Source organism: Mustela nivalis, assembly GCF_964662115.1.
Source record: "Mustela nivalis genome assembly, chromosome: 19".
Classification (NCBI taxonomy): Eukaryota; Metazoa; Chordata; class Mammalia; order Carnivora; family Mustelidae; genus Mustela; species Mustela nivalis.
The window spans coordinates 20,865,022-20,889,838 of NC_139038.1; the positions used below are offsets into that span (position 1 = coordinate 20,865,022).

Consider the following 24,817-nt stretch of genomic DNA (forward strand, 5'->3'; position numbering starts at 1 on the left):
AAAAGTGAAAAGATGCTTTTATCCTTCCCGAATGGATCCTGTGAAACTCCTGGACACCTGTTTTCTAAATCAAACGTTGACAAAGGATGGAAGACATTTCCCATCGTTTAAGGCTTGTGAGTAAGCTACTTCTTTAAAGGATTAAACCAAGAGCTCGGGATAAAAGAATTTTTTCTGAAAACATTGAACACTGGTATTACATAAATATTGGCCCGATGAGCAACAGAACAGTACAGGTGGTCATTTCGGAAGAGAATTTCTAATTCTGCCACTGACAAAATAATGCCAGCATCAGGCATTTTAGCTATTTTAAAAAGTTTGGATATTGAGATGTGTTTCATTAAATATAAAGGACTGCAAGGAAATCTCTAGAGTTCACTGTTCTATTTTCACTAGAAAAGAGGTAAAAGTAATGCATTATTCCACCATGCAAACCTTAGCACAACAAACCACTCCCTTCCAAGTTTAATAAAAGTGTATTACTTAATATTTGACTTTTTTGGGTTCTAAAATCATTTCCATGTGTTACTATTACATGGTCTTTGTTAATGCTCGTTTTAATGACTATGTATTTCTTTTTTAAAGATTATTTATTTATTTGACAGACAGAGATCACAAGGAGGCAGAGAGACAGGCAGAGAGAGAGGAGGAAGCAGGCTCCCTGTTGAGCAGAGAGCCCGATGCGGGGCTCGATCCCAGGACCCTGGGATCATGACCCGAGCCAAAGGCAGAGGCTTTAACCCACTGAGCCACCCAGGCACCCCATGACTATGTATTTCATAGAATTGCTGTATCACAGTTGATGTAACTATTGCCTTATTGGTGTACACTTATATTGGGTCTTTTTCTACCACCATTTGCTGTGTGTGTATATATATGTAATGCTGGGGCAGTGACTATTTTGGGGCACGAGCCTTTTTTACTTGGGAAGATTTTTTTTTTCCCTTCAGATGAATCAGGTCACATGTAAGGACCAACCGGTCTGAACAGCTCTTATTATTAAAAAAAAAACAAAAAACACAAAACTTTTCATTATGGAAAAATCCCAAACACATAAAGGAAGAAAGGTAATAATTACCCCCTCTTCACTGGTTTCAACAATTATCCACACATGGCCCGGTTCTGTTTCGCCCAGGCTCCTGCTACTCTGTGGTCCCCTTTACTTCCAAGCAAATCCCAGACATCATGTTTCCGTTTTGCAGACACACATCTACAGAAGATAAGGACTTTGAAGAGAACCACATTACAACACTCACACCTAAAAAAACGTAACCTTGGGGCGCCTGGGTGGCTCAGTGGGTTAAGCGGCTGCCTTTGGCTCAGGTCATGATCCCAGGGTCCTGAGATCAAGTCCCCCATGGGGCTCTCTGCTCAGCGGGGAGCCTGCTTCCCCCTCTCTTTCTCTGCCTGCCTCTCTGCCTGCTTGTGGTCTCTGTCAAGTAAATAAATAAAATCTTAAAAAAAAAAAAAAAGTATCCTTTTGCCGGTCCAGTGACCACACTGCCCCAACTGTCTTTATAATTTTTTAACAGTCCGTTTGCATCCGGATCCGAATAAAGTCCCTACGTTGCAACTGGGGGGGGGGGGGCTCTCTGTCCTCTGCTCTCCCCCCCCCGCCCCCCCCGTCCGCGATCTCAGCGAGGGGCCCCGGCGGCGTGCATTCTGTCCGTCCGTCTCTGGCACGGCCGGGGTCGGCAGAGCAAGCCCCCCCAGGCGGGGACTGCGACCCGGAGGCTCTCGGCGGGGTCTCCACGGGGAGGAGGTCACGCCCCGCAAGCTGGCGCCGCCCCCACCGCTCCCGCCGCTCCGGACGCGCCTTACGGCCCCGCCCCGCGGCCCCCCGCGCGCGGGACTCAGAGCGGCCGCGCCGACTCCGCAGGTGAGGCGCACGCGCGCGCGCGGCGGACCCGGGCGCCGAGGACCCCGCGGGGCGAGCGAAGGGGGCGGTGCGCGGGCTGGGGGCGCGCCGCGGGTCTCCCCGGAGAAGAGGCACGAGGGGTGCGCGGGGCGGCGGGGCGGGGGGTGGCAGTGGAGACAGAAAGCGGGGTGGGGTGGGCCAGGGGCAGCCGCAGCTTTCAGGGCGCTGGGAGGTGGGGGCGTCCGCGAGAGGGAGTGTGTGCAGAAATTTCCAGAAAAGGGCTTTGGACCCACTTAATAGTAATTAAAAAAAAAAAAAAATAAATAAATAAACCCAAAAAGCCAGCAGTGATGGCAACGTTTGTAGGAGCCCCAAAGCGACGGCACCGGTAGTAGAGCTGCGGTTCGCGGAGGGATTCTATGCGGGTGGCCGTGCGGGGCTGCGTTCCCCCCTCTTTTCTACCGCAGGCAAGTTCTCCACGTAGATTCTGTTTATTACCTCTTAGCTGGGCGGAGCGAGAAACGGGCAAGTGCAAGGTAAAGCGGATTGCGCACCGACTGCGCACGGGATGCATTTATGAACTTTAAAAATGTGGACACGGGCTCGGTGACGGACGGCCTGTTGCCCTTCCCGGCGTGCGGAGGAGCAAGTGCCAGCCCGGGAGGTGAAGGAAGCTTGCTCAGGAGTAGACATGGTGTCCTTCCCAAGCAAAGCGCAGCTCCTGTCCCCGAGAGGGCTCCGGCCACCTGGAGTTTTAGGTTCCGGGTGCTCAGTAGGGAGGCTGGGGAGCAAAGCTGGTCAACCCTTTGGATCTTTGGCTCTGGGTTTGGGAACTGGCCCTTCCACGCGGTAGCTGTGGGGCCTTGCGCTGGTCATTTTGACTTCTTGGAACCTAGTTCCTTCTCTCTGAAATAGCAACCATGGTAATATTTGCCTCAAAGGTTTGGGACGCCTGGGTGGCTCAGTCGGTTCAGCACCTGCTTTGGGGTCATTCCAGGGGCCTGGGATCCAATCCTGCATCCAGCCCCTTGCTGGGCGGGGAGCCTCAGCCTCCCTCTGCCTGCTTCCCCCTCTGCCAGGAACAACCCCTGTTTGTGCTCCCTCGCTTGCGCTCTCTAACAAATGAATAAATAAAACCTTAAAAAAAAAAAAAAAGGTTCTGCAAGAATTCAGGGAGACAGTGTATCTAGAGGGGGATGTGCTGCCTTCTCTCTCATTCGGTGGTTGCTGGCATTAGGACGACTGTGGAGTCAGGCAGCCCTGCCCTGGGATCGCCTTTCTGTCATTTGCTTGCTGTGTGACCTCATGCGCCCACAGAACTCCTCTGAGAAACCCAGTCAAGTAAAGCGTGGGGCCGATGGAGAGAGTAAGTGAAGGGAGGGTCTGCCATGATGCTGGCGCACGGAAGATGCTCGGTGAGACCTTTCTTCCTCTTCTTTTGCTACAGAATCCCACGCCTTCCATTCTGCTCCCCTGAGACCAGAAGAAAGGAAGGGGTTATCACTGTCCAGAGTCTTCCAATTAAGGGGGAAGCTGGGGCAGGAGCTCAGGCCTCCATTTCTGTCGTCCAGAAAGTAACCACTCCTTTGACTTCTGTACTCACTGTGAGCCTGGCCATTCCAACTACCAAATCCACTTCAGTCAGCCTGGTATTCGGCAAGCCAGACCAGGTAGCCCACTTTGCATGGATAGCAATGAAAATTGTAATTTTTGGGGTGTGTGTGTGTGTGTGTGTGGAAAATCTCCAAGTTGGTATCTGGATGGCCCATAACTATGGATCCGTGATACACAGACCTTAAATGGGGCTGCTTTACAGACAGTAAAACTCCATGTAATTGTGAGTTGTTGGTTTGTGTGTGGGATAGGGTGTGCCAGCGCTGGGAGAACCTCACCACTGTCCCCTTGCAAGCATTTCAGCAAGTTTCATAGAGGATGAAATATCTCTCATCTGTAGGGTGACCAACTTATCCTGGTTTGCCTGTGACTTTTTCTGTTGTAAAAGTGAACTGCGTGTCCCAGGAAAACCCCTCAGTCCCAGGAAACCAGGATGGCTGGTCTCCCTGCTCATTCAAATGCTTGCTCCCCCTTGCTCAGGAAACTGTGTTCATTTCTGGTTTGTGGCTAAATTGTTGCTGTTTGCATTTTAGGTTGCACCAAAGCAGCCCCCCAGCCTGCCTGGTTTCCCCCGGTCTGCAGTGGGGAGCCTTTGGTGGGGGAAAGGGAGGGGTCCATGGAGAAACCCGAATCATTATTGCCCTGCACAGTCCATTCAATCCTTTTGGCCTATCTCCTGAAAGAGACTGACCCAAAGGGCTTTTAATTAAAACCAAATCCCATGCTGGTGATGCTCTGGGGTTTCCTTGGAACGAAGACATTATGTGCAGCAGAAAGCGGAGCATCTATTTCAGTAATCATATACCTCTCCGTGGAGTTAATAGGGAGATGCTGGCAATAAAGCACAAGAAGCCTCATTGTCTGGGAAACTGGAGAATTGTGAATGAGGCCAATGACCAGGGCAGCTGAGCCAAAGGAAAGGGAGGAAAAAAGGGCCACAGTTTCCCCTAAAGCCCCAAAGACCCCAAAGCAGTAAGAGTTATTATGAGAGTTGAATGTACCAGCTGGGGGGTGGGATTGGTGGGGCAGAACACAGCTTCAAAGGCTTTGGGATCCCCTTCCCTTAAAACCTGTTGGAATGTGTGCCTTTGGCTGTTTGCAGGTTTCCAAAGTTTCAGTTTGTTTTTGTCCTGGGCAGTAAAATGAGCATAATTGTTTGCAAAGCTGGTTGTGGAAGTCCCCTTGGAGGTTAAAGAATCCATTTCCTTAACAAGCTAGATAATACTAGGGAGATCTGTAAGAAAGAATGCCTGAGCGCCTATAAAATATTCTCGGGAAACCGCGGGTGGGCTTGATGGGGGTTCCCTTCAAGCTCCTGTTAATACCCCAAGAGGGTGGCATCCGTTCTTTGGGATGGGGTATGGGCTACCTGACTGTCAGGTGAAAGCTCCCAGTTTTCACCTGATTTGACCCCATAAACAGATTTTGAGGGGGTCCCTCCTTCCACTTGACCGGAAGAACAAACACATATAAAAGCAGACTTAAGACTGTAATGAACCTCATGTACTCCTCCCTCAGTTTCCACAAGCCGACCCATCACCACCTCCCACCTCCTTCCTCCCCTATTATTTTTGAAGCCATCTCTCAAACACCACATTTCTTGTGTATATAGGGATGGGCGCAGCTTGGCGAACGGAGAGTTATTTTCAGCGGCCACACTGGTCTCTGTCGCACTGACTCAGCCGGGCGCTGCGGCGTGGAAGTGGCCACAGACGACACTGGTGCGAACTGGCCTGGCCAGAGCCCCTAAAAATTTGCTTTTGGACACTGACACTTAAATTTTGTACGTGGAATTTCCAAGTGTCAAGAGATAGTGTTTTTTTTTTTTTTTTTAACTATTTAGGAAAAAACAACAACAAACAGCTTTGGGCCCCATAAAACCAGGTAGCTTGTTTGAATTTGGGTTGTGGTTTGGTGACCTTGTTGGCGGGGTGGGGGTGGGGGCATTTGAGAGATCACGTGACTGTTGGGTAATCAGAGTCTCCTCAGCCCTTGCCCCGTTCTTGGAATGTGCCACGTGCCCACCATTCCCGCGCTAAGAGCCGTTCCAAGGAAGCAACCTCCGGCAGCGAGCAGGTAGTGCGCCTCCAGATGTCCACACAATGGGTTTCCACACAGTAGGTCTCCAGGTGACCCACAACTTCAGTGTGAGGTGGCTGTGTTGCCAGGTGAACTGGGGAGACCCTGCACCCTGGGGACTCGACCCACCCAGACCGGAAAGAGTCACCGAAGTTTCTTGGTCTTGTCACAAGAATGAACTCGAGGACAGACATGCAGCACGGAGGGTGACTCACACGCCAGGAAAGTTTATTGAAGTGCAAAACACACTCTGGAGATATGAGAGCCGGGAACTCGAGAGAGAGAGAGAGAGAGAGAGAGAGCGAGCGCGAGCGCACACACTCGAGAGAGCTACGCGATGTGAGCGTTGGGTTTCTATCTTTTATTGACAGCTGTTAACTTGGGGGTGAAATATTCATTACTTGGGACTTTTGTGATTTTTCTTCCTAATTTGGCCAGGGGGTTCCTGTCACGGCAGCCGCCATCTTGGCCGTGTCTGGTGGGATCTGGCTTCCGGTGGCCTGCCGCCAGGCCTCTGACCTTCCTGATACCTGGCCATGACTTCCTGGTTGCTGGCCTCCAGGCAGCATCCTGTCAGGACCCAACCAATGGTCTAACAGCTACAGATCTGAGGTTCCCACAACCTCTTCCTCAGGTTTGGTCCGTTTGCTTGAGCAGCTCACAGAACTCAGGGAAACGCTGTTACCAGCTTATGAGGAGACACGATGGAGGATATGGATGAATACATAATTAGATGAAGAGACAAGAGATAGGATGTGGTCTGGAAGGATCCCCCGTGCAAGAGCTTCTGTCCCTGTGGTGGTGGGGCGTGTCACCTTCCTGATGTGATGGGTTCACCCACCTGAAAGCTCCCAAGCCCTGGACTGTTGGGATTTTACAGAAGCTTCCTCACATGGGCATGATCAATTATAAACGTCATTCTCAGCCCCTCTTTCTTCTCTGGAGGGTGGGGGTGGGGCTAGAGAATCATGGCTTGGTTTTTCTGGTGACCAGGAACCAACCGGGAGCCCACCCAAAGTCACCTCAGGGGAACAAAAGTTTCCCCTAGTACTTTTACCATGTAGGAATTTACCACAGTTTTGGGAGCTCCATGCCAGGAACCCAGAGCAGAGACCAATATATATTTTTATGCCAACGGTTTCCTTTCTCTTAGAATCTCAGTCTTAGGCTACCTCTTGTCCAACGTCCGAAAGCCTTTGCGTCATTATTTTGGTCGATTTTCTAATTATTTAAGGCAGGAGGGTTTATCTTCTTCCATCAGATCTGGGCGCAGAAGTCCAACTTACTATTCATTGGTGAGTGATGTTCCATTGTATCATATATTTTTTGAACCTTTCCCCTGTGCCCGGACATTTGAGTTGTTTCCAATTTTTAGCTATTATGAATGAAACCATTCAAGCGTTTATGTGGACGTAAGTTTTAATTTCTCTTGGATAAATGCCCAGGGGTGGAATTCATGGATCGTAGAGTGTTGCATATTGAACTGTACAAGACACCACCAGACAGTTTTCCAGAGAGATTCTTCCCGCTCCCCATCATTATCGACACTTGGTATTGTCAGTCTTCTCAACTTTTAGCCCATCTAGTATATGTAGTGGTGCTTTTTTTTTCTTTAAGATTTTATTAATTAATTTATTTGACAGAGAGAGAGAGAGAGAGAGCATGGAGCAGGCAGAGGGGCAGAGGGAGAAAAGGAGGCTCCCTAGCTTAGCAGGGAGCCTGATGTGGGGCTCGATCCCAGGACCCTGGGATCATGACCTGAGCTGAAGGCAGACGCTTAACTGACTGAGCCACCTAGAAACCCCTCTTTTTTTAATTTTAAGATTTTATGTTAAAGCAATATCTACACCCAAATGTGGGGCTCAAACCTATGGCCTCGAACCAGCCAGGTGCCCCTGTGTAGTGGGTATCTAACTGTGCATTTAATTTGCATTTTCCTGATAATTAATGATGCTGACAATCTTTTATGAGGTTACTGGCCATTTCTTTTGTTTAAAATGAAACTTAAATTTGTATCTTTTTTTCCCCCCCCCGCCTCTGGCTTATCTTGCACTTACTGAGTTGTAAGAGTTCTTTTTATCGCCTAGATATAAACCCCTCGTCAGAATAGAGCCCGTGCTTCTAATCATTCCTCTCTGCTGGATTGAGGGGAGTGGGAGGGGCTGTAAGAACATAAACTGGCCATTGTTGTCATCAAGAAGAGAGATGATTGTGTCTTTGACTAACGGAAGGGTTTAGATGGAGCACAGTACATGGAATTTAAAATGCATTTTTTAAAAAGAGCCCAAGGGGTTCTGGGCCTATTAGTTTTTCCCTTTTGTCTTCTGAATGTTCTTTCTCTCTCTTTTTAAAAAGGATTTATTTATTTATTTTAGAGAGAGAGAGAGAAGACAGGAGGAGAGACAGAGAGGGAGGGAGAGAGATCTCTCAGCAGATCCTCCCGCTGACGATGGAGCCCAATGTGGGGCTCCGTTCCAGCACCCTGAGATCATGACCTGAGTCGAAATCAAGAGTTGGATGCTTAACGGAGCCACCCACGTGCACCAAGTCTTCTGAATGTTCTTAAATACATTTTAAAAATACAAACCCGAATCACTTCTGTGCTTGAATTAACTACAGGAGGATGTCCCAGGAGCCTCGGATGTCCTTTCTTTTCCTGTTGCTTTTTCTGAGCCATGGAGTGGCAAGTCATAGAGTTCCAGATTCCAGGCAGGGTAAGTCCTGAGGGGGGGGCGGGAAGAATCTGCCGTAGTTTCCACACATCTTAGGGTATGTAGTGGGATGGATTGGTTTAGGTACAGGGTGCTGGAGAGTGTTTGGGATGTATGCGTATGTGTGAGTTCGTGTGTGCATGCACGCGTATGTGTAGGATTTTCAGGATTATTCTAAAAGGATTTTTCAAACTAGGGTTTTCGCACACTGGGCACACATGGGCACAGGTCTAATTGAAACTCACTAAAATTTTCCTCTATAAGTGACTTTTTTTGGGGGGGGGAGCTTCTCTTTCCCTAACCCATATGTGTATTTCTGAAGATCACAAAATTAATTCTAGTTATGCCTTCACTGGCTTCCTTAACAGATTTGGATCCATTGTTGCAAAAAATGGCGGTGAGTATCCCATTTTCTTTTAATCAAAATCTCCTCTACTGGAACAGCCAATTTTTGGATGTTTTACTCGACATTATTTCTTTGTCTTTTAGGAAGAAATCATAAATGGAAGCTATCTGAATGGTAATGTTCCCACTCTGTCCCCCACTTGGCTGCGTCTAAGAATTTCAAACAGAACGTACCTATGATCTCTCTGGAATGATTCTTTTAAAGTTGTCTTTTCGTTTTATTCCCATGTAGCGTTACTGGATCTCATACAGTTTCAAAGGTAACCCACCCTCGAGGGGAGGGGAAGGAATGGAACGGATGTTTAGTAAAAATTCCTAAATGGGAATCTCTTAATTGTAAAAAGTAATACATACATATGTACTCATTCCAAAAAGATATCAACCAGGGCACAGGTGTTTTAAAGTGATTACGTTTGTTTCACAATCTTTTATTCCTCTCTGCTGGCACAAGTGCTACCATTTACTGAGTGCTGACTGTGTAGCAGTCCCCTTCTTAGTGCTTTGTGCCTAGAAACATGTCTTATCCTTACAAGCTACCCCAGGAAAGGTCCTGTTGTGATCCAGTTGGACAGAAGAGCAAAACTGAGGCACAGGGAGGGTGAATCAAGGTCATGCAGCTGGGAAATGTGGTGGAGCTGAGGCTGCACTGTATCCAGTGTCCTGTCGTGTTATACATTGCATATGGGCTGGTGTTAGATACCAGGGATGCAGGGCAAGCCACTAGAGAGTGCTGTGGAAAGACAAATATTAACAGATAATTCTAATATGATGAATACTATGAGGGAGAAAAATACGGGGGTCTGAGGGCCCAGGACAAGGGCACCCAATTACGTTAATGTGAAAGAGTATCCCCACAAACATTCTTCTTCCTAATGTAACTTTAACTCTGGTTAATAGTTGTGGATATATTCTTTCAGGCTAAATTTGATCTGTCTATTTATCTGTCCATCATCTTTGTGTTCATTCATTCATCCATCCATTTATTTAGTAACAAAAATGGGATTGTAAAAGGCCTTCCAGTCGTCTAAGGCAGGAGGATTTATCTGCGCCCAATTACTCCATCACAGCTAGAAGCTGAAGTCCCACTCATTCCTTTGGTATTCATGTTTTATTGATACATATATTTTTTAAGATCTTATTTATTTATTTGACAGACAGAGATCACAGGTAGGCAGAGAGGCAGACAGAGAGAGGGAAGCAGACTCCCTGCTGAGAGCCCGATGCGGGGCTCGATCCCAGGACTCTGGGATCATGACCTGAGCCAAAGGCAGAGGCTTTAACCCACTGAGCCACCCAGGCACCCCTATTGATATATTTTTTTTAATCATGTACTTTTTTCCCCCCTCTATTTTTTAAAAATTTTAAAATATTTTTTTAAAGATTTTTATTTATTTATTTGACAGACAGATCACAAGTAGGCAGAGAGGCAGACAGAGAGAGGGAAGCAGACTCCCCGCCGAGCAGAGAGCCCGATGCAGGACTCGATCCCAGGACCCTGAGATCATGACCTGAGCCGAAGGCAGCGGCTTAAACCACTGAGCCACCCAGGCTCCCCTATTGATATATTTTTGATTGATATCCATTCCATTGAATGGATGTACCATATTTGGTTTTTTTTTGTTTTGTTTTGTTTGTTTGTTTTAAATTTTTTATTTTTTAAATTTCTTTTCAGTGTACCAGAAATCATTGTTTATGCACCACACCCAGTGCTCCATGCAATCCGTGCCCTCCATAATACCCACCACCAGGCTCACCCAACCTCCCACTCCCCGCCCCTTCAAAACCCTGGGGTTGTTTTTCAGAGTCCATAGTCCCTCATGGTTCGTCTCCCTGTTCAGTTTCCCCCAACTCCCATGGTTGTACCATGTTTGTTTAACCTTTTACTTGTTGTTGGACATTTGGGTCATTTCCATTTTTTGGTTGTTCTGAGTGAAATTGTGTGTTTTCTATGTGGCTGGGCACTGCTCTAAGCACTTTATGTGTGTGAACAAACAATCTTCACAATTTTGGCTATAGTATGTAGAAAGGGAAACTGAGGCACAGGAAAATTCAGTAAATTGCCTAAGGCCACACAATTAAGTGGCAGAGCCGGGATTCAAATCTGCTTTTGAGCTCACACGCTTAACTGTGCTATTCTAGCCTCTTGTGGTATACACTGTATCTGCTTTTTAAATTTAATATCATAATGGTATCTTTCCAAGTCAGTCTGTTTAGATTGTACTTAATCCAAGTGGATTTTTATGGGAATTAGAATATTGCACACAGCTCGTAAACTGATAATTGTCTTGGAGAGAGTGGGATCCACGGAGATTCTTAGATTTGGAAAATCCCCCACCACTGTGCCAGGTTAACAAATGTCCTGCCTCCTCCAAACACAAATTTTCTAGCATCCCCGGCCCATTCCCCACATGCTGTCTGAATTCTGGTCTTCTGGCCACTTGGCAAGTAGGGAAACTCCTCATCATAGGGGAACCTGTCATCGTGACCTTCTCCTGTCTTCAACTAAAGCTCGCATGGGTGGACAGCAGACCTGTCCCACAGAGTCCTGGCCTATCTGAATTCACGGAATGTTGCCTTCACCATCCCCAGCCTGCAGGTGTGTACCTGAGACTCATCCCTATCATATAATCCCCTCTTAGGACCCAGGGGTTGTACACTCAGGGGCCAGGTAAGAGCAGGATGGGGAAGTGGACTAGGTATGAGCTAGTTTTCACTGCCACGAAGAAACGTGTTCTGTCCAGTTGTTTTGATACATGATACAAGCTCTTTTGTGTTTTTCCTCGTTCTACCTTTGATGGAGACTTGGTGTCTTGGGGAGGAGGCTGAGCTGCTATAACAAAGAGACCCCAAATTCCAACAGCGCAAACAATGTAGTTTGTTTCTATCTCATGTTACAGTTCAGAGTTCAGTGGGAGGTCCAGAGAAGAGAGGGGGCTCTCTCGCTCTCTCTTTTTTAAATTTTTTAAAAAGGTCTTATTTATTTATTTGACAGAGATCACAAGTAGGCAGAGAGGCAAGCAGAGAGAGAGGAAGGGAAGCAGGCTCCCCCCCTGAGCAGAGAGCCCAATGCGGGGCTCGATCCCACAACCCTGGAATCATGATCTGAGCGGAAGGCAGAGGCCTTAACCCACTGAGTCACCCAGGATGGAGCTCTCTTTTTAAAAGACTGTCCAGGGGCCAGCTTCCTTCGATCTGGTGGCTTTGTCATCCTCAGGGACTCGTTGCCCATGTGACTGAGAGAGCACATCCATTCTCCCGCCCAAGAGAAGGGGTGGTGGGAAAGAGGAAGTGAAGGGTGAGCACCTTCTCTTTAAGGACGTAACCGGCAAGTTGCACCCTTCCTCCTGCTCACATTCCGCATTCACATGTCACGGCGCAGAAGAAAGAAGTCTTTCTGAGAAGCTCCTAACTCGGCTAAAACTTGGGGGATTCTGTTGCTAAATGGAATTACAGGAAGCTGGCTGTTTGGGTGTAATGATCAGTCTCTTAATTATGGGTCCAAGAAAAATTTTCTTCCCTTTTAATTCTACTGTAAGAAAAATGGTAGCAGAGGCATGGTAATAGATGGCAAGGATATTTGTGGAGCAGTAGGGCATGCTGGGGACTGTGGCAGACTGGACAGCACGTGCCTCTTCAGCACGATCATCAGCCCAGGGTGACACGTCGTGTCTTTATACTGTTAAAATGTGAAAAGCATAGAAAATTGAGGGAATATTCTTTCGGTATTTAAAAACTATCTGATTCAGGGGCACCTGGGTGGCTCAGTGGGTTAAGCCTCTGCCTTCAGCTCAGGTCATGGTCTCAGGGTCCTGGGATGGAGCCTGCATCGGGCGCTCTGCTCAGCAGGGACTGCTTCTGGGCCACCCCCCGCCCCACCCCGCTGCACTGCCTACTTGTGATCTCTCTCTCTCTCTCTGTCAAATAAATAAATAAAATCTTAAAAAAAAAATCTGATTCAGCAAAGAAGTCATTGTCATTGACGAATGAAGTTCTGACATCAGAATAAATGAAGCCCTGATGTCTTTTTTGTCTGTTTTTTACTCTATAATGCAAATGAAAATATCAGCCAGCATTCTCATGAGAGCTCCATTCAGAGAGCTGGTTGCTAACCCTTTCCTAAGACACCCACTAGCTGGAGGTGGCTGTTGGCCTTATGGTACTGACTTACTTTCTTCTGTTCATCAGTCTGTGGCCACCTAAAGGCAAGGAATGCCTGCCCTTTCTCTCTCCAGCAGTAAGTTTTCTCATTGAAATGTATATATTTTAGCTTGAATAGTAGCTATCTTCTCTCTCTTCCTGTGGATAAATTTTGTATATTCATTCAGTGTCTACTTATCTAACCTCTAATCTCTGTGAGGCATTGTTCTAGACAATGGAGACTCAGGAGAAGTCGGAGGTCTCATTTCTAGGGAGAATCACTAAGCAAATCATTATGTAACTCATTCAAGATAGGGAATAAGGGGTGGCACTTACCGACCACTTACTGTGTGCTGGGCACAACTGAAAACATTTTACACACGCTCATTTCACCCTCACAACAATCCTACATGGTAAGTCTCTACTGTGTCTACTTTTCAGTTGAGAAAACAGAGGCTCTCAGAGTAGTGTTGCCTATTTAGCAAATAGAAGTACAGTATTCTGGGGCGCTGGGCTGACTAGTTGGTGGAATGTGTGACTCTGGATCTTGGGATCTTGCATTTGAGTTCTACATTGAGTGTAGAGGTTGCTTAAAATAAATACAGTGTTCCCAGTTAAATTTGATTTGTAGATGAACAATAAATGATTTTTTTTTAGTGTATGTTCCATGCAATATTTGGGACATACTTAAATGCTGAAAAATTATTCACCATTTAACTGCAACTCCAGTTTAACTGGGCATCCCGTGTTTTATCTACCAATCCTAGTTAAGTAACTTGTCCCAGGCCACACAGCTAGTCGGTGGCAATGTGGGGACATTCCTGGGTGTTGTCTGGTTCTAGAGCCCACTTTTTGCCCATGCCACCACAGTATGCTGCCTTTCTGGAGCACCTTTATTTAACAGAGATTTAGAAAATAATTCCCCAGACAGCAGAGGTCATCTCTTTTAGGAGAGGCTGCTGTCCTTTCCTTCTCACTCCAAGGGGAGGCCAAGAGGAAGTTTGTTCGTGCTGCCTGAATTTTGCTTTTATGCTGGTAGCTTGGGGCGTGGGAGAGGGTTTGAGCAGTACCAGCTTGGGGGTGGTTAAACTCCCTGGACAGAGGCCAACTGTTCTGGACTTGAAACCCCAGTCACCTATAGGAACCAAATGGGCTGGCTGGGTGGGCGGTGAACAGGAGTGTAATTACAGGGAACAGCTGCCCCTCAGCCCACTATTATCACCAGGAAGGGGATATGCCTAGTGTTGCCAAATCTTTGTGTTTTCCAAGAGACCTTGGAAGTCTGGATTTTTGTGGGGAATCCCCTGACTTTGAAATGTTGGCAGCTGATGAAAAATTTTGGAGCCAGCCAAAGCAAACACATCCGCTAGCTGCCGGCGGGTGGGCTCTGCAGGGAAGTAGGTGGCCTGGCTGGGCTGCTGGCCATGGTGCTGACCACGTGCTCCTGGCCTGTCCTCACTGACTCTTCTCAACACCCCATAACCAGGCAGCGATGGAAAACCACCTGCAGCAGCGCCTGTACCAGCCCCAGAAGCTGCTAGAAGACCTGAGGGAAACCGACGCTCAGCGCTTCTGCACCGCCATGAAATGCCTCTTAGAAGACAAGAAGGACCTCTTGGTGAGGCGTTCTTGGCACCCGGGGAGGAGGGGAAATCCTGAGCCAGTTGGTATTTGTTGAGTTGAATCCAACAGAGCCTGACTCGGGCCTTCGTTAGGTTTTCCTCCCAACTTCTCCCTTCACAACCCGCCCCCCCCCACCCCCAGGAGCCTGCAGACCTTGGTTTTCTCACTTACTTTGACCAAAGTGCAAGTGAAGAGCCTTATGGGAACCAGGAGAGGAGAGGGTACCGAGGAGCTTCTAATGGTTTGGCCCAGTAAACGTCCATGGATGATGACAGTGCATCAGGGGGCACTGGGTTCAAGGATGAAAGTCTACCCCGGCCCTCAAGGAGTTTACAGTCTGGGGGTAGGAAAAACAACAACAACAACAACAACAACAGCAAAATCCAAAACAGAAATAGACAAATTTGCCCCAAACAAAGTTGAAGATCAAAGAGCATCACAAAGCAAGGTCTGTGAGACCCAGAAAATCTTTGAGACCCAGAACAGTGAGGTTTAAAGACACCTTAATGTAGGGAACAGTGTTTCCTAGAAGGAGTTGAACCATGTAAACAATTTAATAGTCACAGACTTAACTTTAATGTCTGTTATTCAAATAGAATGGATATATCTAACCTGTGAATTTGGTAGAGATGTGATGCTTCCCTTTGAAATGAACTAAAGTTAAAAAAAAAAAAAAAAGAGTCGGTTTAAATAAAAACATATGAGGGGCGCCTGGGTGGCTCAGTGGGTTAAAGCCTCTGCCTTTGGCTCAGGTCATGATCCCAGGGTCCTGGGATCGAGCCCTGCATCGGGCCCTCTGCTCGGCCAGGAGCCTGCTTCCCCCTCTCTCTCTGCCTGCCTCTCTGCCTCCTTGGAATCTCTATCTGTCAAACAAATAAATTAATTAAAAAAATTTAAAACTTATGAAGTAAATAACAGTAAAGATAGTGCAAAGATATGGCAAAAAATGAGGATGCTGGTCTGTGAAAATGATACTGGTTAATGTTTATTGAGGGTTTGCTGTGTGTCAGGTGTTATTCTAAGGGAACGGTCAGCAAACCATTTCTGTAAAGGACCTGATACTAAATATTTTAGGTTTCGCAGGCCATGTGTTCTCTGTCACAACTACTGAATTCTGCTCTTGTAGCAGGAAAGCAAACAGAGGTGGCAGGTAAATGAAAGGATATGGATATGTTCCAATAAAACTTTATTCACAAAAACGGGCCCTGGGTCAGATCTGGCCTGTGAATCATAGTTTGCCAACACTGTGTTAAGGGTTTAACCTGCACGGACCGATTGAGTCCTTTCCAGGACTTTTGAGATAAGGACAATCATAATATTACCATTTCAATGTTCAGATCAGGAAACGGGCTTGGAGAGGTTGAATGAGTAACCTTGCATCCCGCCACAGGCCACAGCTCGAGAGTGGCAGGTCTGAGTTTGGAACCTGGGCTCCTGACTCTGGCTGTGGGTCCTTCTGGTATCTCGTGAAGCCCATTGGCCTCTTCTCAGAATAACTTGTGAAAAATCTATAAAATAAAACACAGAGGATTATAAAAGAAGCCAATTCTATTGAAAGACATTTATCACAATATATAAAACAAACGCATTGGGAGTATAGTAACTGATGTGCTTCACACATCCAATAACAAGATTTAGCTCTGAGTCAAATAGCTTTTGTAATTTTGAGGAGGTATGGATTATAAAGGAGATTTCAAGATATCTGTGACAACTGTAATGTGTTATGAAAGTGTCTGATTTCTCCTAATGACAACTCCAAGGTCCTACTGGTGGTGCCTTGGTGGCTTATTATCTACTATTCATTCCTGAAGGAAATGCTGGAAGTGAGTTCTGTGGCAGTAGAATGAAGGTAGCAGTTTCCTCCAATGTTCACAGATGCCCTAAATTCTATCCACAGACCTCTGCTGCAGAACTCTTAGCTGCATTTTTTTTTAAAAGAATTTATTTATTTATTTGAGAGAGAGAGAGCATGAGAGGAGAGAGGTCAGTGGGACAAGCAGACTCCCCACCGAGCAGGGAGCCCGATGCGGGACTCGATCCTGGGACTCCAGGATCATGCCCTGAGCCAAAGGCAGTTGCCCAGCCAGCTGAGCCACCCAGGCACCCTCCTAGCTGCATTCTTAACCACGACCCTGTTTAGCTCTGAGAGTAAATGACTGAAGTTAGGAAATGCTCGGTCATGGTTAGAGGTGTGGGCTTGGAGGCAGATCCACCTGTTTCAGATCCTAGCTCTGTGGAAGTCTGGGTAGGTGGCTTATTCTATCTTGTGTTTTCATCACCTGTGATCGTGAGGTAATAACAGCGTAGTATAACCTTTGTTGAGTGTGTGGTCCTTGCTAGTCAGTGGTGGTTACTATGTGTACAGGCTGTGCTGGGTGAAAGACTGAGGTGCCAATCAAATTATGACTAAGCCGTGTCAGCATTCCTGGTAGTTCTGTGGTTCAAAAGAGTCATTTGTTCGTTCGTTTGTTGATTCATTCCTTCCCTCATTCATCCTAACAGGCTTTCTCCATATTTTCTGGATTCCAGGCATTCCACTAAGGCATATGGCGTGGGCATCAAGGACTTTTCTGGCTCGACCCCTGCTGCACACCACAGTCATTTGCCTGGGGTCCACCGAAGGGCAGTTAAATCAGACTCTGTGTGGGGGTGCTGGGACCACTCCCCAGTGATTCTGGTGGGCAGTCAGGGTTGAGAACCATTGGCAAGGAGGAATGACAGGCCCATAAGCATCTCTAATGCATCGTGGAGTTTGGCTAACGTGCTCTTGGGAGCACTTAGTGGAGGGAGAATTTGATCTGACCAAGGTAGGAGGGCCTTTGAGAAGACTTCACCAAGAAGCCAATGACAGTTGAGCTTATCCATGAGGGATGAGCTGGATTTCACTAGAGGAAGGAGCTGGGGAGGGAATTCCCGCTCAAGCATGCACCTGAGGTGCGAGTCCTGAGGTAAACTTGAAGACTGAGAAGTTGCCTAGTGTGGGAGAGGCCGGTGAAGGCCTCCACTTGGTTCTGTAATAAATGGAAAGTTCTAGAAGGTCTGACAGAGCAGCATGGTGTTAAACAGTGGTCCTGAATGTCCCCACTGCTAAGTGTGGTTCCCCCCAGGGTTTCCGAATCTAGAGGCCTCTCACAAGACAACCCTACCTTTTTTCTTTACTTTAGGAGCTGGAAGACATTGTTCTTGACTTGGGAGAGATCCGGAAACAAGCCTTGCAGAGCCCTGGTGTGAACCGCAGCCTGTTTCTCATCACACTGGAGAGGTGTTTCCAGGTGCTGAACTCCCTGGAGTGTGTGGAGATCTTGGGCAGGGTGCTGAGGGGCTCCTCAGGCGGCCTTCTGCAGCCAGAAATCGCAGAGAAGCTCCCCCGGGACCTGCGTGAGGACGCTTTCAAGAACCTGTGAGCGTTTCCCCCAGCCCATGAGCCCCACTCCCCATTTCTTAGAGGCAGTACACGGCAGAGGGGAGGAAGCAAGGGGAGCAGGTTAACCTGTGAGACCTGAAGCAGAGCTTACCATCTGTGGAGCTTAGAAATGGTTTGCGTAAAACAGTGCCGCCCAAATGTCAGTCATTCTGGTACCATCCTCACAATTTTTGCCTTATCTATACACCGCTGGTACTATTCTTTACTTGTTTTTTGTTTTTCTTTCTTTATAGTGACTCATTTTTTTTTTAAGGTTTTATTTATTTATTTGACAGAGAGGGATCACAAGTAGATAGAGAGGCAGGCAGAGAGAGAGAGAGAGAGAGAAGGAGGCTCCCTGCTGAGCAGAGAGCCCGATGTGGGGCTCGATCCCAGGACCCCGAGATCATGACCTGTGCCAAAGGCAGCGGCTTAACTGCCCTACAGTGACTCATTTTTGTTTATTTATTTTTAAAAGATTTTGTTTATTTATTCATTTATTTGACAGAGAGAGCGAGAGAGAGAGAGAGAGAGAGAGAGAGAGAAAGCACAAGGATGGGGAACAGGAGAGGGAGAAACGGGCTCCCCACTGAGCAGGGAGCCTGATGCAGGGCTCAGTCCCAGAACCCTGGGATCATGACCCCAGCTGAAAGCAGATGCTTAACTGACTGAGTCACCCAGGAACCCCATGACTCCCTCTTTTTAATTAACATTTATTTAAAAAGTAACTTTCAAATCATTACTGTAAGGTCAAGTCCTATTTGGACCAAGTGGGACTGCTGAGTATGGCAACAATGAGGCCGTATGGTGACTGTGGTCATGAGGAGAGGTGTGGTGGGAAGCGTCCCAGGCCATAGTAGTTAAAGGCGACCAAGACACTTCATACCCAGTGGCGTGTCTATAATCAAAATGTCAGGGGGCGCCTGGGTGGCTCAGTGGGTTAAGCCGCTGCCTTCGGCTCAGGTCATGATCTCAGGGTCCTGGGATCGAGCCCCGCATCGGGCTCTCTGCTCGGCGGAGAGCCTGCTTCCTCCTCTCTCTCTTCCTGCCTCTCTGCCTGCTTGTGATCTCTCTCTGTCGAATAAATAAATAAAATCTTAAAAAAAAAAAAGTCAGATAAATATTTGCAAATGACCTATCTGATGAAGGGTTAGTATCCAAAATATATGAAGAACTTTTAAAACTCAACACCCCCAAACCAAACAATTCAATTAAAAAATTGGACAGAGGACAGGAATAGATATTTTTTTCCAAAGAAGATAGACAGATAATAAACACATGGAAAGGTGCTCCACATCACTCAGCATCAGGGAAATGTGAATCAACACCACAGTGAGGTACCACCTCACACTAGTCAGAATGGCTAATACTAACAAGTCAGGAAATGACAGATGCTGGCGAGGATGTGGAGAAAGGGGAACCCTCCTACACTGTTGGTGGGAAGGCAAGCTGGTGCAACCACTCTGGAAAACAGCATGGAGGTGCCTCAAAAAGTTAAAAATAGAGCTACCCTAGGACCCAGGATTGCACTGCTAAGTATTTACCCAAAGGATACAAAAATGCTAATTTGAGGAGAAGCATGCACCCGAATGTTGATAGCAGCTGTGTCTACAATAGCCAAATTGTAGAAACTACCGAAGTGCCCATCGAGGGATGAGTGGATGAAGAAGGTGAGATCATATACACGTCACGGATATTACTCAGCCATAACAGGAATGAAATCTCGCCATTTGCAATGACATGGCTGGGACTGGAGCGTATGACGCTAAGTGAAATAAATCTGGCAGAGAAAGACAAATACCATATGATTTCACTAATATGTGGAATTTAAGAAACAAAACAAATGAGAAAAGGGTAAAAAAGAGAGGCAGGGATGCCTGGGTGGCTCAGCTGGTTAAGCGGCTGCCTTCGGCTCAGGTCATGATCCCAGCGTCCTGGGATCGAGTCCCGCATTGGGCTCCTTGCTCGGCAGGGAGCCTGCTTCACCCTCTGCCTCTATCTGCCACTCTGTCTGCCTGTGCTCTCTCGCTCTCTCTCTCTGACTAATAAATAAATAAAAAATCTTAAAAAAAAAAAAGAGAGAGAGAGAGAGGCAAACCAAAAAACAGACTCTTTTTTTTTTTTTTTTGAAACAGACTCTCTGCAGAGAACATACTAATGGTTACCAGAGGGGAGGTGGATGGGGGATGGGTTAAATAGGTGGTGGGGATTAAGGCGTGCCCTTGTGATGAGCACCGGGTGGTGTATGGAATTGTTGAATCACTATATTGTACACTTGAAGCTAATATTACACTGTACATTAGCTAACTGAAATTTAAAACTAAAACTTAAAAAAAACCCAAACCCAGAACGTCAGGTACTAACCAGGGTTGGTGAGGTTATGGAGAAATCAGCACCCTCACGTGGTGAGAATGGGAAATTGTGCAGCCTTTTTGGACAACAATCTGGCCGTTCCTCCAAAGGCCAAGTGCAGAGTTGTCATTCTAACCCAGCAATTCTGCTCCTGGGTGTCTACCCAAGAGAAATGAAAATGTCTCTCTGCACAAAAACTAGCACGTGAATTTTTTTTTTTAATTTTATTTGACAGACAGAGATCACAAGTAGGCAGAGAGGCAGGCAGAGAGAGAGGAGGAAGCAGGCTCCCTGCTGAGCAGAGAGCCCAATGAGGGGCTCGAACTCAGGACCCTGAGATCATGACCAGAGCCGAAGGCAGAGGCTTAATCCACTGAGCCACCCAGGTGCCCCATGCACGTGAATGTTTATAGCAGCATTATTCATAATAAGCCAAAGGTGGAAACCACCAGAGGTCCATCAACTGGGGGTTCGATAAATAAAATGTGGTGGGTACAGGCCATGCAATAGTATTTGGCTCTGAAAAGGCCGCAAATGAGGTACTGATGCCTTGTCCAGAATGGGTGATCGTTGGAAGCATCAAGCCAAGTGAGAGAAGCCAGTCACAAAGATGACATATCGCATTCCTCCTTTTATCTGCAATGTCCAGAAGAGGCAAATCTATGGAGACAGAAAGTAAATCAATAGTTTCTAGAGGTTGGGGTGACTAGTAGGTGGGGGGTGGTAGGTAAAGTGTATGGTGTTTCTTTTTGAGATGCTCCAAGTGTTCAAAAATTGAATGTGGTGATGTTTGTACAACTCTGGGAACACCACCGAATGGTACATTTTCAATGGGTGAATTGTATGGTGTGGGAATTATATCTCCATAAAGCTGTTACCAAAAAAAGAGAAGAAAAAGGACATGTGGCTCAGTTGGTTAAGCGTCTGCCTGCGGCTCAGGTCATGTTCCCAGGGTGTTGGGATCGAGCCCTGAATTGGGCTCCCTGCTCAGAGGAAAGCCTGCTTCTCCCTCTCCCTCTGCCCCTCCCCACCCCAATCGTGCTTTCTCTCTCAAATAAATAAAATCGTAAAAAACAAAACAAAAAAAAATAAGTGACCAAGAAGAGAGGAAGTGGAGGACACTCTTTGGGAGGTATTTAGAGGTAAAGGACAAAGGAGAAATGGGACGATAGGTGCGTGTAACAAGGAAGGGGGAAGGCTTTTCAACACAAGACAGCTTTGGGTCCATTGGCTATTTTGACCCTGTCTCTAGTCCTCCAGCTGTTTGTTCCTTAAGTGACACCCATGTTCGTCATTTAGATCTGCGGTGTTCAAAGATCTCTACGACCAAACCTCGGCTCATTCCCAGAGAGCTCTCTACTCCTGGATGACTGGGATTTTGCAGATGTCCTCCAACGCTAGTGGTGAGCCTGGCCTTCAAGGTAGGGTCACTTTTCAAGGGGGGGTGTCTGTCCTTAAAGGTGGTGCTTCCTCTCCGAAGACAGGAATTTGATTTCATTGCCATTTCTGATTTTTACCTGTCCTTCCTACCTTCCGAAAAGGGTTTGATGTAGCTTATGGAATAAAACACCCCAGGGGTGCCTGGATAACTCAGTTGTTCAGTGTCCGCCTTTGGCTCCAGTCATGATGCCAGGGTCCTGGGATATAGTCCTACATTGGGCTCCCTGCTCAGTGGGGAGTCTCCCTCTCCCTCTGCCCTGACTCGTGCTCTCTCTCACTCTAGTTCTCTCTCTCTCTCAAATAAATACATATAATGTATTTTTTAAAAAGATGTTATTTATTTATTTTAGAGAGAGTACCAGTGGGGGGTGGAGAGGGGCAAAGGGAGAGGGAGAAGCAGGCTCCCCACTGAGCAGGGAGCCCGATGCAGGACTTGATCCCAGGACCCTGAGATCATAACCTGAGCCAAAGGGCAGATGCTTAATTGACTGAGCCACCCAGGTGCCTCAAATAAATAAAATATTAAAAAAAAAAAAAACCCAAACCAACCACAAACCCCATTCCATCCATACACTTTCCACACGTTCACGTCTCCAAAATAAAGATGCCGGAGCATCTTACAGTCAGCGGGCTGTCCTGGCTTGTAGAACGCCAGTCGCGACAGCATCTCGGATTTGAAAAGAACCTTTCAGAGTGAGGTTTTAAGTTAAAAAATCTGTATCCTAAATCTGGATTAGAGAGGGACGTGGTAAATTTTTAAAAGGAAATCTAGGCAATAAAGCACAGAAATCTAGTGCGAAGTTTCCTGGCAGCCAAGGCAGAAATAGGTCAAGACTCATTTATTTTACAGATGTGTATTAGAGGAGTCAAATTCTTGGAGCCAGAGAGGAGGGAGGCTCGTTGCCAGGGGCTGGGAGGCGGGAGGACCCCGGGGGGGGGGGGTTGTTGTTTCTTGGAGACCGTTTCGGTTTTGCGAGATGAGCATGTTCTGGATGTGGATGGTGTTGACGGTTGCACGGCGAGGTGAATGTACTTAATACCACGGAACCATCCACTTACAAATGGTTAAGTTAGTAAACTCTGTGTTAGGTTTACTACAACAGCAAAAAAAAAAAAAGAATGTGTAGAGGAGTAATGCGGACAGTGTTGCAGATGGCTTCAATTTGTTGCGTTTTTAATGTGAGTCATGTCAACAGAATAAACTTCTTATTTATTTTTTTTTAAAGGTTTTATTTATTTATTTGAGAGAGAGAGAGAGAGAGAGAGAGCATGGAAGGAAAGTGAGAGGGAGAAGCAGACTCCCCACAGAGCAGAGAGCCCGATGCGGGGCTTGATTCCAAGACGCTGGGATCATGACCTGAGCCGAAGGCAGAGGCTTAACCCACTGCACCACCCAGGTGCCCTAAGAATAAACTTTTTAAACACTTAGCAAATCCTACCGTGTGTCAGCTACTGGAGACACAGAGGAAAAGAAGCCAAAGTCTCTGTCTGAGAGAGCTCTTATTGTATTGGAGGAGGGTAGGTGGAGAGAAGTTTTAAACCAGAAAATTAGCGAGAGAGAGAGCGAGAGAGAGAGCGCGCGCGCACGTGCACACACAGAGAGTCAGGGACCAGTAGGTGATATGAAGAAAATAAAATGAAATGGATAAATGCCGTGGAAAGGCTTAGCGCTTTTGACCAGAACAGGGCTTGACCCTCGTTTTTTTTTTTTTTTTTTTTTTTTTTAAGATTTTGTTTATTTATTTGACAGAGATCACAAGTAGGCAGAGAGGCAGGCAGAGAGAGAGAGGGAGAAGCAGGCTCCCCACCGAGCAGAGACCCTGATATTGGGCTTGATCCCTAGACCCTGGGATCATGACCTGAGCTGAAGGCAGAGGCTTTAACCCACTGAGCCACCCAGGCACCCTGGCCCTTGTTTTCTATAAAGGGTCAGAGTGGATGTCTCAGGCTTTGTGGGGCTATAGTGTGGCTCAACGAGGCAATGCTGTTATCCTGGTGCTAAAGAAGATAATGCCCACAGGTGAGCAGGCTGGCTGTGTCCCCTGGAGCCTTACTTACTGGCCCTGACACTGGCATTTCACAATTGTCATATGCCACAACCGTCTTCTTTTGATGTGACTTCCAACCATGTAGAAGTGTAAAAACCGAGTTCACAGCTTCTACAAAAGTTTGAATTGAGACCACAATGGGAAATGGAATGGGTCCTGTGAGGCTCTGGGGGAAAGATGTTGTAGGCCGGGGGAACAGCAAGCACAAAGGCCTGGGGGTGGGAATGGGCTTAGTGTTTCGGAGAAACTAAAGGAAGCCTGTGAGATTGGAGTGTAGTGAGGGCCAATCAGTCCTTTTCCTGGAATTAAGCTTTGAGATTTGTGTATAAGGAGCATTCAACAACAGAATAATCAATGCCTTCAGTGTGTAGCACACTTCACTCTGCCTGACGCATGTTCACGGCCTCCAGAAATCTGCATCTCCCAGTGCGTAACCCCGAGAAGAGCTGCTCGGCCTCTAGACTTCCTGAGCCCTCATCGCCAGAATTTAATGAGAGACAGACTTTCCTTCTAAAATTCCTCTATGCTATGTTTCGTTATTCTACTAAAGTGAATTAAAACGAATTCTACTTAGACTTTAAGCTTTTTATTTTTCATGAAGTTCCTCGAGGTAACTGGGAATACTTTGGGTGTTAAAAAAAATCCCGGCCTTCCGGATCCTTGGTCTGCCGAAATACGGTTTATGTTCTATAATTAATTGAACTCTAACAACTCAGCTTGGTTCCTGATGGATTGAGTGGTTCTCCCCAGCCCCCACTTGCCCAGTTCTCTAGCCCTCTGGGACCAGCCCTTCTAATAACCAAGTCACATGTCATCTAGGGGGTCCTAGGGTGTTCACCTGTGCTCACCCCAATGGTTCTGACTCTTGGGCTAGGAGGCATCTTGTTGTTCTTTTTTTAAATTTAATTTAATTTAATTTTTTAAAAAGATTTTAGTTATTCATTTGACAGACAGAGATCACAAGTAGGCAGAGAAGCACGCAGAGAGAGGAGGAAGCAGATGCGGGGCTCGGTTCCAGGACCCTGGGATCATGACCCGAGCCGAAGGCAGACGCTTTCACCCACTGAGCTACCCAGGCACCCTGCGAATGTTGTGCTTGTGACTCAGTTCACACAGCAGCTGACTTCACCATCTCATCTGGGCATGA

The 24,817-nt window shown here is 46.9% G+C and overlaps 1 protein-coding gene across 4 annotated transcripts in view; it reads left to right on the forward strand.

The window, feature by feature from the left end:
- The first annotated feature begins 1,827 nt into the window (after positions 1-1,827).
- OTOA (otoancorin) overlaps positions 1,828-24,817 on the forward strand; it is a 69,785-nt gene continuing 46,795 nt past the window's right edge. Inside the window, exons 1-9 of one of the 4 annotated variants that reach the window (XM_082714673.1) lie at positions 1,839-1,879; positions 8,171-8,265; positions 8,631-8,659; positions 8,752-8,782; positions 8,900-8,927; positions 11,176-11,263; positions 14,291-14,422; positions 17,592-17,827; positions 21,482-21,603. In XM_082714673.1, coding sequence (XP_082570799.1) covers positions 8,175-8,265; positions 8,631-8,659; positions 8,752-8,782; positions 8,900-8,927; positions 11,176-11,263; positions 14,291-14,422; positions 17,592-17,827; positions 21,482-21,603 — 757 coding nt within the window. In that variant the 5' untranslated portion in view covers positions 1,839-1,879; positions 8,171-8,174. Of the gene's footprint in view, positions 1,880-8,170; positions 8,266-8,629; positions 8,660-8,751; positions 8,783-8,899; positions 8,928-11,175; positions 11,264-14,290; positions 14,423-17,591; positions 17,828-21,481; positions 21,604-24,817 lie in introns of those variants that run through there. The other 3 variants (XM_082714675.1, XM_082714674.1, XM_082714676.1) reach the window with 3 other exon arrangements.